This window comes from Pseudophryne corroboree, chromosome 1, assembly GCF_028390025.1.
Source record: "Pseudophryne corroboree isolate aPseCor3 chromosome 1, aPseCor3.hap2, whole genome shotgun sequence".
NCBI classification, from domain to species: Eukaryota; Metazoa; Chordata; class Amphibia; order Anura; family Myobatrachidae; genus Pseudophryne; species Pseudophryne corroboree.
Window position 1 is genome coordinate 846,148,093 of NC_086444.1, and position 17,651 is coordinate 846,165,743.

Below are 17,651 nucleotides of genomic sequence, written 5' to 3' on the forward strand. Positions count from 1 at the left end.
ATCTCAGAGGGGCAAATGACGGGCATCATAAAGCTATGTACAATGGCTGACAAGCATCAAATACCCATAATTCAATGAAAAAGTACTTGATATACGATACATTGCTACATTATGATTATTCATCCCATAAAGTGTCTGGTGTCACTGTGTGTAAATGACAGCTCTACTTTAAGGTTAGTAGCACCTAAAAACCATCTGGGACTAGCTCTACCAGTGATGAACTACAGGGATGCTAAACATGGGACCACTGCATTTCTGCTTGTTTATGGTATCCGGACAGTAGGTTGACCTTAATTAGGTCGACAGTCACTAATGGTCGACATGTAAAAAGTCGACAGGTACAAAAGGTCAACAGATGCAGATTGTTCACACACATGGTCAACACATCTTTTTTTTTTGGGGGGGGGCTCATTTTCTTCCCCTTTTTCATACTTTACCATCCATGTGGACTACGATTGGGAATAGTAACCTGTGCCGAGCACAGCAATAGCAGAGCGAGGCACCTTGCCCGAAGCATGGAGAGTGAATCGGTACAGTAATTGGGGTTTCTATGTGCTGTGATGGTGAAAATGACACCCAAAAAAAATAAAAATTTGTATTGACCATTTCTTATATCCACCTTTTCCAGTGTCGACCTTTTGTTCCTGTCAACCCTTTCCATTGTCAATTTGACCATGTTGACCTTTCACATGCCGACCTTTTTGTCATGTCAACCAATAGCGGTCGACCTAATGACTGTCAACCCTGTGATCCATACCCCTTGTTTAGAGGGTGGGGCATGAATCATAGTGAAAAAAATGCATGGATTTTCCCTTTTAATAAAAATTAATCAGCACCTTGCTAAGCTAAAGTTAAATGGTGGGACAATCAGTATTTTCAAAGAAAAAAGTTATAAATACTAGAGATGTGCGGCGGGCACTTTTCGTGTTTTGGTTCTGGTTTAATGCTTGTTTTTTGCATCTGGATTGGTTTTGCCAAAACCACCCTTTCGTGTTTTGGTTTTGGATCTGGATGATTTTTGAAAAAAACATAAAAACAGCTAAAATCACAGAATGTGGGGGTAATTTTGATCCTACAGTATTATTAACCTCAATAACATTAATTTCCACTCATTTCCAGTCTATTCTGAACACCTCACAATATTGTTTTTAGGCCAAAAGGTTGCACCGAGGTGGCTGTATGACTAAGCTAAGCGACACAAGTGTGCGGCACAAACATCTGGCCCATCTAGGAGTGGCACTGCAGTGGCAGACAGGATGGCACTATTCAAAAACGAGGCCCCAAACAGCACATCATGCAAAGAAGAAAAAGCGGTGCAATGAGGTAGCTTTATGACTAAGCTAAGCGACACAAGTGTGCGGTACAAACAACATGGGATGTGCTGGAATATGCCCAGATGTAATATACAGTATACACACAATATTGGTGGCACAGGAGAGCGTACCCCTAAACCACACACACACGGCAAACCCTGTAAAAATTATTTGGATAATATAAGTAAAGTATATAACACTTTTATTTGGAGTAAATAATATACAGCACAGGACACCACCACTGGACTGATGCAGCACAAGACAGCACCACTGGACTGGACTTATACGGCAGTACCCCTGGACTTATACGGCAGTACCCCTGGAGTTGTACGGCAGTGTCAGACAGGGTGGCACTTTAAAAAACTAGTCCCCAAACAGCACACGATGCAAAGAAGAGAAAGATTTGCAAGATGGAATTGTCCTTGGGACCTCCCACCCACCCTTATGTTGTATAAACAGGACACGCACGCTTTAACAAACCAATCATTTCAACGACAGGGTCTGCCACACGACTGTGGCTGAAATGACTGGTTTGCTTAGGCACCCACCAAAAAATAAGCAATCAATCTCTACTTGCACAAACTGGCTCTACAGAGGCAAGATGTTGACCTCATCCTCTGATTCCTCACCCCTTTCAGTGTGTACATCCTCCTCAAAGAGTATTAATTTGTCCCCACTGGAATCCACCATCACAGGTCCCTGTGTACTTTCTGGAGGCAACTGCTGGTAAAGGTGTTCCCGGAGGAATTTATAATTAATTTTGATGATGATCATCATCTCCACATTTTGTGGAAGTAACCTCCTAAACCGATCGCTGACAAGGTTACCAGCTGCACTAAACACTCTTTCGGAGTACACACTGGAGGGGGGGCAACTTAGGTAAAATAAAGCCAGTTTGTGCAAGGGCATCCAACTTGCCTCTTTTTCCTGCCAGTATATGTACGGACTGTCTGACATGCCTACTTGGATGCTGTCACTCATATAATCATCCACCATAATTTCAATGGTGACAGAATCATATGAAGTGACAGTAGACATGTCAGTAATTGTTGGCAGGTTCTTCAGTCCAGACCAGATGTCAGCACTCGCTCCTGACTGCCATGCATCACCGCCAGCGGGTGGGCTATGAAATGTTATCCTTTTCCTCGCAGCCCCTGTTGCGGGAGAAAATGAAGGAGTAGCTGTTGACGGGTCACGTTCCGCTTGAGTTGACAATTTTCTCACCAGCAGGTCTTTGAACCTCTGCAGACTTGTGTCTGCCGGAAAGAGAGATACAACATAGGCTTTAAACCTAGGATCGAGCACGGTGGCCAAAATGTAGTGCTCTGATTTCAACAGATTGACCACCCTTGAATCATGGCAAAGCGAATGAAGGGCTCCATCCACAAGTCCCACATACTTATCGGAATCACTCCGTCTTAGCTCCTCCTTCAATTTCTCCAGCTGCTTCTGCAAAAGCCTGATGAGGGGAATGGCCTGACTCAAGCTGGCAGTGTCTGAACTGACTTCACGTGTGGCAAGTTCAAAGGGTTGGAGAACCTTGCACAAGATGGAAATCATTCTCCACTGTGCTTGAGTCAGGTGCATTCCCCATCCTTTGCCTATATTGTAGGTGGATGTATAGGCTTGAATGGCCTTTTGCTGCTTCTCCATCCTCTGAAGCATATAGAGTGTTGAATTCCACCTCATTACCACCTCTTGCTTCAGGTGATAACAGGGCAGGTTCAGGAGTGTTTGCTGGCGTTACAGTCTTCGGCACGCGGTGGCTGAATGTCAAAAGTGGCCCGCAATTTTTTGGGCCACCGACAGCCCCTCCTGCACACCCCTGTCATTTAAAAAAAAAATCTGCACCTCCAGATTAATTGTATGTGCAAAACATGGGACATGCTGGAATTTGCCCAGATGTAATGCACGCACAATATTGGTGGCATTGTCCGATATCACAAATCCCCAGGAGAGTCCAATTGGGGTAAGCCATTCTGCGATGATATTCCTCAGTTTCTGTAAGAGGTTGTCAGCTGTGTGCCTCTTAAGGAAAGCGGTGATACATAGCGTAGCCTGCCTAGGAACGAGTTGGCGTTTGCGAGATGCTGCTACTGGTGCCGCCGCTGTTGTTGCTGCAGGAGGCAATACATCTACCCAGTGGCCTGTCACAATCATATAGTCCTTAGTCTGACCTGTTCCACTTGTCCACATGTCTGACGTCTCTGTACATTCTCGGTATCATAGTGAAGTCGAACCTAGATGGGATTTGATACCGGGGACACACTACCTCCATTAATTTTCTAAGTCCCACTGAACTAATGGCGGATACCGGACGCACGTCTAACACCAACATAGCTGTCAAGGCCTCAGTTCTCCGCTTTGCAACAGGATGACTGCTGGCATATTTCATCTTCCTCACAATGGACTGTTGGACAGTCAATTGCTTAGCTGAAGTAGTACAAATGGTCTTCTGACTTCCCCTCTGGGATGACGATTGACTCCCACCAGCAACAACAGCAGGGGTAGGCGTACCACTTAAGGGTCCTCCGGAGGAATCACAGTTTGGAGAGGACTCATCAGTCTTGCCAGTGACATGGCCTGCAGGACTACTGACGTTCCTGACTGAGGAGGAAGTTGACGCTGAGGGAGTTGTTGGTGTGGCTTGCAGGAGCTTGGGTACAAGAGGAAGAAGGGATTTAGGTGTCAGTGGACTGCCTACGCTCTTACCCTATGTTTAGGAACTTGACACTGACTTCTGATGAATTCGCAGCAGGTGACGTATAAGGGAGGATGTTCCTGGGTGGTTAATGTCCTTACCCTACTTATTACGGATTGAGAGAGGTAACACACGGCTTGACACCTGTTGTCCGAATTTGTGGAGAAATAATTCCACACTGAAGAGGTAGCTTTTTTGGTATTTTGCCCAGGCATCACAATGGGCTTAATCATCCCACGGACAACAACTGTTTCCCCCAGTGCCTGATTTAAACAAACCACATCACCATCACAATCCTCATCGTCAACTTCCTCCTCAGCGCCAGCAACACCCAAATGTTCATCCTGGTGTATTTCAACAGTGACATCTTCAATTTAAATATCAGAAACTGGACTGTGGGTGCTTCTTCCAGCACTTGCAGAGGGCATGCAAACGGTGGAAGGAGCCACCTCTTCCCGTCCAGTGTTGGGAAGGTCAGGCAACCTCCGACACAATTGGACTCTCCTTGGGGATTTGTGATACCATCTTAGAACGCACAGTTCTTTGCTGTGCTTTTGCCAGCTTAACTCTTATCATTTTTCTAGCGGGAGAATGAGGGCTTCCATCGTCATGTGAAGCTGAACCACTAGTCATGAATATAGGCCAGGGCCATAGCCGTTTCTTGCCACTCCGTTTCGTAAATTGCCCTCAGACCATTTAAATTTATTTTTTTGGGGTCTTTTTGCTTTTTGGATTGTTCATGCCCTCTATTATCACATTGGGCATCGGTCTTGGCAGACGACGTTGATGGCATTTCATTGTCTATGTCATGACTAGTGGCAACAGCTTCAGCACTAGGAGGAAGTGACTCTTGATCTTTCCCTATTTTCTCCTCCAAATTTTTGTTCTCCATTATTTTTCTGGAGTTATACAACACAATATGCGGCACAGGACAGCGTATCCCTACACCACACAGGGCAAACCCTGTAAAAACTATTTGGATTAAATATTAATAACCCCTTTAAATGGAGTAAATAATATACAGCACAGGTCAGTACCACTGGACTTATACGGCAGTACCACTGGCTGGATTTATACGGCAGTTTCACTGGAATTATATGGCAGTACCACTGCAATTATACGGCAGTACCACTGGAATTATACGGCAGTACCACTGGACTGGATTTATACGCCAGTACCACTGGACATATGCCGCACTATCACTGGAATTATATGGCAGAACCACTGGACATATACGCCAGTATCACTGGATTTATACGGCAGTACCGCTGGACATATATGACAGTATCACTGGACATATACGGCAGTATCACTGGAATTATACAGCAGTTTCACTGGACATATACGGCAGAATCACTGGACTGGATTTATATGCCAGTACAACTGGATTTATATGGCAGTATCACTGGATTTATACGGCAGTATCACTGGACATATACGGCAGTACCACTGGACTTATACGGCAGAATCACTGGACTGGATTTATACGACAGTACTACTGGACATATACGGCAGTATCACTGGAATTATATGGCAGTACCACTGGACATATACAGCAGTATCACTGGATTTATTCAACAGTACCGCTGGACATATGCACTGGATTTATTCAACAGTACCGCTGGACATATGCAGCAGTACCACTGCACATATACAGCAGCACAGGGACACCACCACTGGACTGATGCGTGACAACACAACACCACTGCAATGGACTGGACTTATACAGCAGCACTGGACATATGGCAGCAGAGAACACTACCACTGTGACTGGACTGATGCAGCACAAGACGCTACCACTGGACTGATGCAGCAAAACACAGCACCACTGGACTGGACTTATACAGCAGCACTGGACATATGGCAGCAGAGAACACTACCACTGTGACTGGACTGATGCAGCACAAGACACTACCACTGTACTGATGCAGGACACTGAGGATGGAGACACGTCCTCACGCTACACTCTCCAATACCGGAGTGAAAATATAAGCGACGCGCGGCTCCTTATATGGAATCCAATTCCTGCGAGAATCCGACAGCGGGATGATGACGTTTTTGCCTCGTTCTAGTTTCCAAGTCAGGCAGGAAAACCCGAGCCGGACTCGGATCTGGGCTCGGGACGTGAAGTCCAGTAGGGTTCGGTTCTCAGGGAACCGCACCCGCTCATCTCTATATTATACAATAGAATGCTAAAATTTCAGGCATGGCAATTTCCCAACAAAGGTGTAGCTGAACCCTGGGGGTGGGCCTAGATCTTCTTAAGTTCCAATCTACCCCTTACCCATACCTCCCAACTGTCCCGATTTTTGCACAAGGAGTCCAGCATTACAGCCTTTCGATGTTGGGAGGTATGCTTACCTCCCCCACTCAAAACCCCCATTTATCATCATAAGGACCATCTAAGCAACAGTAAACGTAAGAGGCATCACAACTTTCTGACCCACAGAATACATTTTAAATCAGGACAGTTGGAACATATACAATAGTTAGCTGTACATGATATACATAATATGCTAATTCACACCAAAACGAGCACTACAAAATTACTCAGAAACCTATTTTACATATTAAACAGTCGGTTGTTTCTATATTGTTATTAACTGTAATGAAAAAAAAAATGTACCAGATTATCAAAAACATTAGGTGAATTTATTATTGTTTACCTTAAGATTTTGGTGCTGAATAGTCATTTTACTGACATTTCTCACAATAGCTGTTACTTGATGTCCATCCTGCAAGGCTTGGGAAACCAAGAACAATCCAGTCTGGCCAGTAGCTCCAAGAATAGATAGTTTCATTTTGATACCTGTTTGTGGCACAATAGTTTTTTATTATATGATTCTGTCAGAATTAAGCTTTTGTTAAAAGTAAGAAGGTGCCGCACATGGGGGCAGATGTATTAAGCCTGAAGAAGGCATAAAGCAGTGATAAGTGCAAGGTGATAATGCACCAGCCAATCAGCTCGTAACTGTCAATTTACATATTAGAGCTGATAGGCTGATGCGTTATCACCTTGCACTTATCACTGCTTTATCACTTCTTTATACCTTCTCCAGGCTTATTACATGTAAATCACGTATCTTAATAAGTGAAGGCTGTTATTTCTTATTTACTATCCATATCAAAGAGTAATTCTTTGTATGCCAAAAATGTGAAGTATCCTGTTTTGTTAGTTTTTTTTTTCTACATGTGTGACTGTTGCAAAATGCTGTTTTTAGTTAGATTATAGCATTTTGGGTTGAAAGTTTTATTCAAAACTGTACTTATGTGTCTGCAGTATGCGGTTATCTGTACATGTGCATGTAGTTACATGACTTTTGTCAGCGAGTATACTGTATGCTGTAATGTTTGGGTTCGCTATTAAATGATATTGCTTTAGGATTTTAGGTACAATATCTCATTTTTATTCGCTGTTGTATATTGTATGTGTGAAATATTACACAAAAGCTATTTTAATACAGAGTATAAATCAGTGAAATTTGTGTTAATGAAAAGGACCTCTGTGAAGGCACTTTGTATATTGGGGGTCATTCCAAGTTGATCGCTCGCTAGCTGTTTTTAGCAGCCGTGCAAACGCTAAGCCGCCGCCCTCTGGGAGTGTATCTTAGCTTAGCAGAAGTGCGAACGAAAGGATCGCAGAGCGGCTACAAAAAATAATTGTGCAGTTTCAGAGTAGCTCCAGACCTACCCAGCGCTTGCAATCACTTCAGACCATTCAGTTCCGGATTTGACGTCACAAACACGCCCTGCGTTCGGCCAGCCACACCTGCGTTTTTCCTGGCAAGCCTGCGTTTTTTGGAACACTCCCTGAAAACGGTCAGTTGACACACAGAAACGCCCCTTTCCTGTCAATCATTCTGCGGCTGCCATTGCGACTGAAAAGCGTCGCTAGACCATGTGTAAAAATACATCAGCTGTTGTGAAAGTACGTCGCGTGTGCGCTCTGTGCCGCATGCGCAGAAGTGCCGCTTTTTCACTTAATCGCTGCGCTGCGAACATTTTTCACTAGCGATCAACTCGGAATGACCCACATTGTCACTAAAATCTTTACAAAGCAATTAAAATATGTTGGACTTTCACAGTACTAACTCAGCTTATTAAAGGGAAATAATTAAATTATGTCTGAATGCTGTCTTTACACTTTAACATTAAACATCATGTTCAAAAACATGTTAGTAAGGCAGGTATTAACAGATCATCCCTTGTAATTGCTAGACAAAAAAAGAAATCCCTACCTGGAGGACGAGGCTAGCCGACACCTTCTTAATGGACTGTGGTAATACAGTGTGTTTGCACATTGTCTTGGTGATGCAATCATGCAGGGGAGGACCAAATTACACAACCACGTTCAAAGTATCACATTACATACTGTGTATCTATGGCCTGTGCAAAGAAGCACATTTCTGAGCCACTCCCTTTGCCCTGCCTTTCCCTAGGCTTCTTGACCACAGTATGATTTATACAGGCCTGGCTCAGCAAAATGTGGGGCCTGCAGCTTACATAGGGGGTAATTCCAAGTTGATCACAGCAGGAAATTTTTTAGCAGTTGGGCAAAACCATGTGCACTGCAGGGGTGGCAGATATAACATCTGCAGAGAGAGTTAGATTTGGGTGGGTTATTTTGTTTCTGTGCAGGGTAAATACTGGCTGCTTTATTTTTACACTGCAATTTAGATTGCAGATTGAACACACCCCACCCAAATCTAACTCTCTCTGCACATGTTATATCTGCCTCCCTGCAGTGCACATGGTTTTGCCCAACTGCTAAAAAATTTCCTGCTGCGATCAACTTGGGAATTACCCCCATAGTACGATCCCATTGACAAATGTAATTCCTCATGCATTGACAGTAAAGGGTAAAACATAATTATGTGTGTTGTACATCGCAACAGCATATGGCAGAGATTCAATGCTAGGCATTTGTGGAATAGCAAAAAAAAATTACTTTTTATTTCCTAAGAGGCCAATTAATCAATAACCATAAAGCCACAGTGCAGCTTTTCAATATAGCTCAGTGCAATTTGCGACAATCTTGTCTATTAAGCTGGGATTGGAATCCTAGCTAATTTACACTGGTGGATATAATTGATTGTTCAAATTATTAGACTTATATTTTTTATGTGTGTGTATATATATAAGAAAGATAACCTCAGCAACTTCTATAAGAAGAAATCACAGAGACTCAGCACGCAAAGTAATATACTTATTTGTTGTATTCCCTGCTTGTTTTAAAGTAACACATGTATACTGTATATGTCAATTTGGCAGCAGTGTCAGGACCAACATGAGACCCTCCCTCTTTCAAAACAGGGTCCCCTCATGTGTGTTCGGCCCAGTATGGGAGGATATTGAACCTGATGGTCGGGAAACTGCGCATGTGCAGGACCCAGGGCCGGACTGGGACCAAAAATAGGCCCTGGCATTTTTGAAGCACACAGGCCCACCTCGGTGTCAGCATCTGACTCCTCCCCTTACTATTCCCGACTCCTCCTACTTCTTAGTCTATGCTCTTACAAATATAATTAATATTATAACAACATACAAGTGTACATCATTCTGTATTAAAATACACACAACCATTGGTTGAAGTGGAAATGTTGAAGTGGGGGTATGGAAAAAATAAGAATTTACTTACCGATAATTCTATTTCTCGGAGTCCGTAGTGGATGCTGGGGTTCCTGAAAGGACCATGGGGAATAGCGGCTCCGCAGGAGACAGGGCACAAAAAAGTAAAGCTTTACTAGGTCAGGTGGTGTGCACTGGCTCCTCCCCCTATGACCCTCCTCCAGACTCCAGTTAGGTACTGTGCCCGGACGAGCATACACAATAAGGGAGGCATTTTGAATCCCGGGTAAGACTCATACCAGCCACACCAATCACACCGTACAACTTGTGATCTAAACCCAGTTAACAGTATGACAACAGAAAGGGCCTCTTAAAGATGGCTCCTTAACAATAACCCGAATTAGTTAACAATAACTATGTACAAGTATTGCAGATAATCCGCACTTGGGATGGGCGCCCAGCATCCACTACGGACTCCGAGAAATAGAATTATCGGTAAGTAAATTCTTATTTTCTCTATCGTCCTAAGTGGATGCTGGGGTTCCTGAAAGGACCATGGGGATTATACCAAAGCTCCCAAACGGGCGGGAGAGTGCGGATGACTCTGCAGCACCGAATGAGAGAACTCCAGGTCCTCCTTTGCCAGGGTATCAAATTTGTAAAATTTTACAAACGTGTTCTCCCCCGACCACGTAGCTGCTCGGCAGAGTTGTAATGCCGAGACCCCTCGGGCAGCCGCCCAAGATGAGCCCACCTTCCTTGTGGAGTGGGCTTTTACAGTTTTAGGCTGTGGCAGGCCTGCCACAGAATGTGCAAGTTGAATTGTGTTACAAATCCAACGAGCAATCGACTGCTTAGAAGCAGGTGCGCCCAACTTGTTGGGTGCATACAATATAAACAGCGAGTCAGATTTTCTGACTCCAGCCGTCCTTGCAATGTATATTTTTAAGGCTCTGACAACGTCCAACAACTTGGAGTCCTCCAAGTCGCTAGTGGCCGCAGGCACCACAATAGGTTGGTTCAGATGAAATGCTGATACCACTTTAGGGAGAAAATGCGGACGAGTCCGCAGTTCTGCCCTATCCGAATGGAAGATTAGATAAGGACTTTTATAAGATAAAGCCGCCAATTCAGATACTCTCCTGGCAGAGGCCAGGGCTAGTAACATAGTCACTTTCAATGTGAGATATTTCAAATCCACCTTTTTCAATGGTTCAAACCAATGGGATTTGAGGAAATCTAAAACTACATTTAGATCCCACGGTGCCACCGGAGGCACCACAGGAGGCTGTATATGCAGTACTCCCTTGACAAAAGTCTGGACCTCAGGGACAGAGGCCAATTCTTTTTGGAAGAATATTGACAGGGCCGAAATTTGAACCTTAATGGATCCCAATTTGAGACCCATAGATAATCCTGATTGCAGGAAATGTAGGAAACGACCCAGTTGGAATTCCTCCGTCGGAACCCTCCGATCCTCGCACCACGCTACATATTTTCGCCAAATGCGGTGATAATGTTTCACGGTGACTTCCTTCCGTGCCTTAATCAAGGTAGGAATGACTTCTTCTGGAATGCCTTTCCCTTTTAGGATCTGGCGTTCAACCGCCATGCCGTCAAACGCAGCCGCGGTAAGTCTTGAAAAAGACAGGGACCCTGCTGTAGCAGGTCCCTTCTCAGAGGTAGAGGCCACGGTTCGTCCGTGAGCATCTCTTGAAGTTCCGGATACCAAGTCCTTCTCGGCCAATCCGGAACCACTAGTATTGTTCTTACTCTTCTTTGCCGTATGATCTTCAATACCTTTGGTATGAGCGGCAGAGGAGGAAACACATACACTGACTGGTACACCCAAGGAGTTACCAGTGCGTCCACAGCTATTGCCTGTGGATCTCTTGACCTGGCGCAATATTTGTCCAGTTTCTTGTTGAGGCGAGACGCCATCATGTCTACAATTGGTCTTTCCCAACGGTCTATTAACATGTTGAAGACTTCTGGATGTAGACCCCACTCTCCCGGATGAAGATCGTGTCTGCTGAGGAAGTCTGCTTCCCAGTTGTCCACGCCCGGGATGAACACTGCTGACAGTGCTATCACGTGATTCTCCGCCCAGCGAAGAATCTTGGCAGCTTCTGCCATTGCACTCCTGCTTCTTGTGCCGCCCTGCCTGTTTACATGGGCGACCGCCGTGATGTTGTCCGACTGAATCAACACCGGCTTTCCTTGCAGGAGAAGTTCCGCCTGGCTTAGAGCATTGTAGATTGCTCTTAGTTCCAGAATGTTTATGTGAAGAGACTTTTCCAGACTCGTCCATACTCCCTGGAAGTTTCTTCCTTGTGTGACTGCTCCCCAGCCTCTCAGGCTGGCGTCCGTGGTCACCAGGATCCAATCCTGAATGCCGAATCTGCGGCCTTCTAATAGGTGAGCCTTCTGCAACCACCACAGAAGTGACACCCTTGTCTTTGGTGACAGGGTTATTCGCAGGTGCATCTGCAGATGCGACCCTGACCATTTGTCCAACAGATCCCTTTGGAATATTCTTGCATGGAATCTGCCGAATGGAATTGCTTCGTAAGAAGCCACCATTTTTCCCAGGACTCTTGTGCATTGATGTACTGACACTTTTCCTGGTTTTAGGAGGTTCCTGACCAGATCGGATAACTCCTTGGCTTTTTCCTCTGGAAGGAAAACCTTTTTCTGAACCGTGTCCAGAATCATTCCTAGGAACAGCAGACGAGTTGTCGGGATTAAATGGGATTTTGGAATATTCAGAATCCACCCGTGTTGTTTTAGCACCTCTTGAGATAGTGCTAAAGCTGTCTCCAGCTGTTCTCTGGACCTTGCCCTTATTAGGAGATCGTCCAAGTATGGGATAACTAATACGCCTTTTCTTCGAAGAAGAATCATCATCTCGGCCATTACCTTGGTAAAGACCCGAGGCGCCGTGGACAATCCGAACGGCAGCGTCTGAAACTGATAGTGACAGTTTTGAACAATGAACCTGAGGTACCCCTGGTGTGCGGGGTAAATCGGAACGTGTAGATACGCATCCTTGATGTCCAAGGATACCATAAAGTCCCCTTCTTCCAGGTTCGCTATCACTGCTCTGAGTGACTCCATCTTGAACTTGAACTTTTTTATGTAGAGGTTCAAGGACTTCAGATTTAGAATAGGCCTTACCGAGCCATCCGGCTTCGGTACCACAAATAGAGTGGAATAATACCCCTTTCCTTGTTGTAATAGGGGTACTTTGACTATCACCTGCTGAGCGTACAGCTTGTGAATGGCTTCCAACACCCTCTCCCTTTCGGAAGAGACGGTTGGTAAGGCAGACTTCAGGAAACGATGAGGAGGATCCGTCTCTAATTCCAACCTGTACCCCTGAGATATTATCTGCAGGATCCAGGGGTCTACCTGCGAGTGAGCCCACTGCGCGCTGTAATTTTTGAGACGGCCCCCCACTGTCCCCGAGTCCGCTTGAGAGGCCCCAGCGTCATGCTGAGGTTTTTGCAGGAGCCGGGGAGGGCTTCTGTTCCTGGGAAGGAGCTGCCTGTTGGTGTCTCTTCCCTCTTCCTCTGCCTCGTGGCAGGTACGACAAGCCCTTTGCTCTCTTATTTTTGTAGGAGCGAAAAGGCTGCGGTTGAAAGGTCGGTGCCTTTCTCTGTTGGGGAGTGACTTGAGGTAAAAAAGTGGATTTCCCGGCAGTAGCCGTGGCCACCAAGTCTGATAGACCAACTCCAAATAACTCCTCCCCTTTATACGGCAAAACCTCCATGTGACGTTTTGAATCCGCATCGCCTGTCCACTGTCGTGTCCATAAGGCTCTTCTGGCTGAAATGGACATAGCACTCACCCGAGATGCCAGTGTGCAAATATCCCTCTGTGCATCACGCATATAGATAAATGCATCCTTTATTTGTTCTAACGACAGTAAAACATTGTCCCTATCTAGGGTATCAATATTTTCAATCAGGGATTCTGACCAAACTACTCCAGCACTGCACATCCAGGCAGTTGCTATAGCTGGTCGTAGTATAACACCTGCATGTGTGTATATATTCTTTTGAATAACTTCCATCTTTCTATCTGATGGATCCTTAAGTGCGGCCGTCTCAGGAGAGGGTAACGCCACTTGTTTGGATAAGCGTGTGAGCGCCTTGTCCACCTTAGGGGGTGTTTCCCAGCGCGCCCTAACCTCTGGCGGGAAAGGGTATAATGCCAATAACTTTTTTGAAATTATCAACTTTTTATCAGGAGCAACCCACGCTTCATCACACACGTCATTTAATTCTTCTGATTCAGGAAAAACTGTTTGTAGTTTTTTCACACCATACATAATACCCTGTTTTACGGTATCTGTAGTATCAGCTAAATGTAACGTCTCCTTCATTGCCAAAATCATATAACGTGTGGCCCTACTGGAAAATACGTTTGAATTTCTACCGTCGTCACTGGAATCAGTGCCCGTGTCTGGGTCTGTGTCGACCGACTGAGGCAAAGGGCGTTTTACAGCCCCTGACGGTGTTTGAGGCGCCTGGACAGGCATTAATTGATTGTCCGGCCGCCTCATGTCCTCAACTGACTGTTTAAGGGAAGATAAACCATCACGTAATTCCACAAATAAAGGCATCCATTCTGGTGTCGACCCCCTGGGGGGTGACATCTGCATATTTGGCAATTGCTCCGCCTCCACACCAATATCGTCCTCATACATGTCGACACCACGTACCGACACACACCGCAAACTCACAGGGAATGCTCTAATGAAGACAGGACCCACTAGCCCTTTTGGGGAGACAGAGGGAGAGTCTGCCAGCACACACCACAAAGCGCTATATATACAAGGGATATCCTTATATTAAGTGCTCCCTTATAGCTGCTTTAATATATATATATATATAGCCATTAATGTGCCCCCCCTCTCTGTTTTACCCTGTTTCTGTAGTGCAGTGCAGGGGAGAGACCTGGGAGCCGTTCTGACCAGCGGAGCTGTGACAGAAAATGGCGCCGTGTGCTGAGGAGATAGGCCCCGCCCCTTTTTCGGCGGGTTCTTCTCCCGCTATTTTTCCAGTCAGGCAGGGGTTAAATATCTCCATATAGCCCCTATGGGCTATATGTGAGGTATTTTTAGCCTTGTATAAGGTTTATATTTGCCTCTCAGAGCGCCCCCCCCCAGCGCTCTGCACCCTCAGTGACTGCCCAGTGAAGTGTGCTGAGAGGAAAATGGCGCACAGCTGCAGTGCTGTGCGCTACCTTATGAAGACTGAGGAGTCTTCAGCCGCCGGTTTCCGGACCTCTTCCCGCTTCAGCATCTGCAAGGGGGTCGGCGGCGCGGCTCCGGGACCGGACTCCACGGCTGGGCCTGTGTTCGATCCCTCTGGAGCTAATGGTGTCCAGTAGCCAAGCAGCAAATCCACTCTGCATGCAGGTGAGTTTACTACTTTCCCCCTAAGTCCCACGTTGCAGTGATCCTGTTGCCAGCAGGACTCACTGTAAAGAAAAAAACCTAAACTAAACTTTCTCTAAGCAGCTCTTTAGGAGAGCCACCTAGATTGCACCCTTCTCGTTCGGGCACAAAATCTAACTGGAGTCTGGAGGAGGGTCATAGGGGGAGGAGCCAGTGCACACCACCTGACCTAGTAAAGCTTTACTTTTTTGTGCCCTGTCTCCTGCGGAGCCGCTATTCCCCATGGTCCTTTCAGGAACCCCAGCATCCACTTAGGACGATAGAGAAATAAAGGTTGTAACCAAGCGCGCGCCGAAGGCGCGTGCGCTTCAGAAAAGGGGCATGGACACTCAAAATGGGGCGTGTCCTTCATTGTAGTTTACCACACCATATACCCCTTATACACATTATGCACCACAATAGTAGGAGCCCTTATACTATCTAGTACTGGTGCCCCTTTCACATACCACACAGTGTGACCCGAAATTCACATTATACCACACAGAATGAGCCGAAATTCACATTATAGCACACGGTATGAGCCGAAATTCACATTATACCACACAGAATGAGCCGAAATTCACATTATAGCACACAGAATGAGCCGAAATTCACATTATAGCACACGGTATGAGCCGAAATTCACATTATAGCACACAGAATGAGCCAAAATTCACATTATAGCACACGGTATGAGCCGAAATTCACATTATACCACACAGAATGAGCCGAAATTCACATTATACCACACAGAATGAGCCGAAATTCACATTATAGCACACGGTATGAGCCGAAATTCACATTGTAGCACACAGAATGAGCCGAAATTCACATTATGCCACATGGAATGAGACAAAATTCAGGGAGAGTGACAGCAGGGACTTAGGGAGAGTGACAGAGAGAGGGATAGCAAGGGCATACAGTAGGGACTAGGGAGAGAGAAAGGCAGCAGGGTAAGATGACCTATTTTGCTGCAAGCAAGATTTACCAAGTTGAACTGCATGCACAGCCGCCGAAAGGTGGACAATAACGAAGTGTGGAAGCGCACATCATTCATCGTCTGTAGCATACACACTGGCGATATCACAAACAATATCGCTCAGAAAGCTGAAAATTAGTGATATCGTGTGTGATATCGCATAGTGTTTATGGACCTTTAGTTCTGTCCCACCAGTGACTGTGCTGTGCAATGTGGAATACAAAAGAGATGGATAGGACTCAGCAAATGAAATTGCCCTTTGTACAGAACCATCAAGCAGTGATACTTGTAATTTCCTTTAAAAGCACAAAGTCTTTTTAATATTAAATGACTAGCAAATTGGACTGCGCTACAGGTTAAATAATGAAGGTGAAAAGGGGTAGTCTCAGCCTTTTTATAAAGGCATTAGCTTGTGTGCACAGCTGAAAGGCACTGCAGGGGTTAACACCAATAGTCACTCTTCAAGTGTATGTACTGCCCGCTGTTTTACCTTTAGCCTTGTTATCTCTATGCTTGGACAGACGGGGGTTACTGCAATCACCTCCTGTGCTGTGCTCCCACCAGCAGCAGCTAGTGTCATCGTCTGCTTTGTGTATGTGGGGCTTCTCAGCTGCATGCTACAGTCCACAGCCGTCACGTGGGGCAGACTGCTAGAGAGCCCGTTCGGTGGACGGACAGTTCAGCTGATGACATAGAAGTGGGCGGGCGTAGCACGTTTCACGGCTCCTCGGCTCAGAAGCAAACTGCTGCTGCTGCTCGGCTGGACCGGCCCACGTGGCCATCGACCCTTCTGGCATTTGCCAGAAGTGCCAGATGGCCAGTCCGGCCCTGGCAGGACCTGTTATGTGCATGTGTAGAACGGGTCCTGCGATCACATCACAGGGATGCAAATGCCTCTGCCTGATTGACAGAGAGACGTTCTGGGGAAGGGGCAGCCAGCGTTGCCTGTTTCCTGGTAGTGGCGAGTCCAAGGACTGCATCGGCCTCGGCAAGCCTTAGTAACCCGATGATCATGATGTTCATCTCATATGTGAGTGCATCACAAATGCAGGAAGGAGGTGGGATGCACCTCCTCCTGTATTTGCATTGCTTTGAATTGCATTTACAAAGCTGCTTTGCAATTGCAATCTTTTTCTGAATTATGTCCATTGTCTGATGATCACCGAACAATGGCCCTCATTCCGAGTTGTTCGCTCGGTATTTTTCATCGCATCGCAGTGAAAATCCGCTTAGTACGCATGCGCAATGTTCGCACTGCGACTGCGCCAAGTAACTTTACTATGAAGAAAGTATTTTTACTCACGGCTTTTTCTTCGCTCCGGCGAACGTAATGTGATTGACAGGAAATGGGTGTTACTGGGCGGAAACACGGCGTTTCAGGGGCGTGTGGCTGAAAACGCTACCGTTTCCGGGAAAAACGCAGGAGTGGCCGGAGAAACGGTGGGAGTGCCTGGGCGAACGCTGGGTGTGTTTGTGACGTCAACCAGGAACGACAAGCACTGAAATGATCGCACAGGCAGAGTAAGTCTGGAGCTACTCTGAAACTGCTAAGTAGTTAGTAATCGCATTATAGCGAATACACCGGTCGCAATTTTAAGAAGCTAAGATTCACTCCCAGTAGGCGTAGGCTTAGCGTGTGTAACTCTG

At 45.9% G+C, this 17,651-nt stretch overlaps 1 protein-coding gene across 2 annotated transcripts in view; it reads right to left on the bottom strand.

Moving 5' to 3' along the window:
- LOC134912656 (uncharacterized) overlaps positions 1 to 16,637 on the bottom strand; it is a 54,785-nt gene extending 38,148 nt beyond the window's left edge. The window contains exons 1-2 of one of the 2 annotated variants that reach the window (XM_063919929.1): positions 16,495 to 16,637; positions 6,681 to 6,823 (exon numbers count right to left, since the gene is read on the bottom strand). In XM_063919929.1, coding sequence (XP_063775999.1) covers positions 6,681 to 6,815 — 135 coding nt within the window. In that variant the 5' untranslated portion in view covers positions 6,816 to 6,823; positions 16,495 to 16,637. Of the gene's footprint in view, positions 1 to 6,680; positions 6,824 to 8,252; positions 8,354 to 16,494 lie in introns of those variants that run through there. The other variant, XM_063919928.1, reaches the window with a different exon arrangement.
- Positions 16,638 to 17,651: the final 1,014 nt, after the last annotated feature.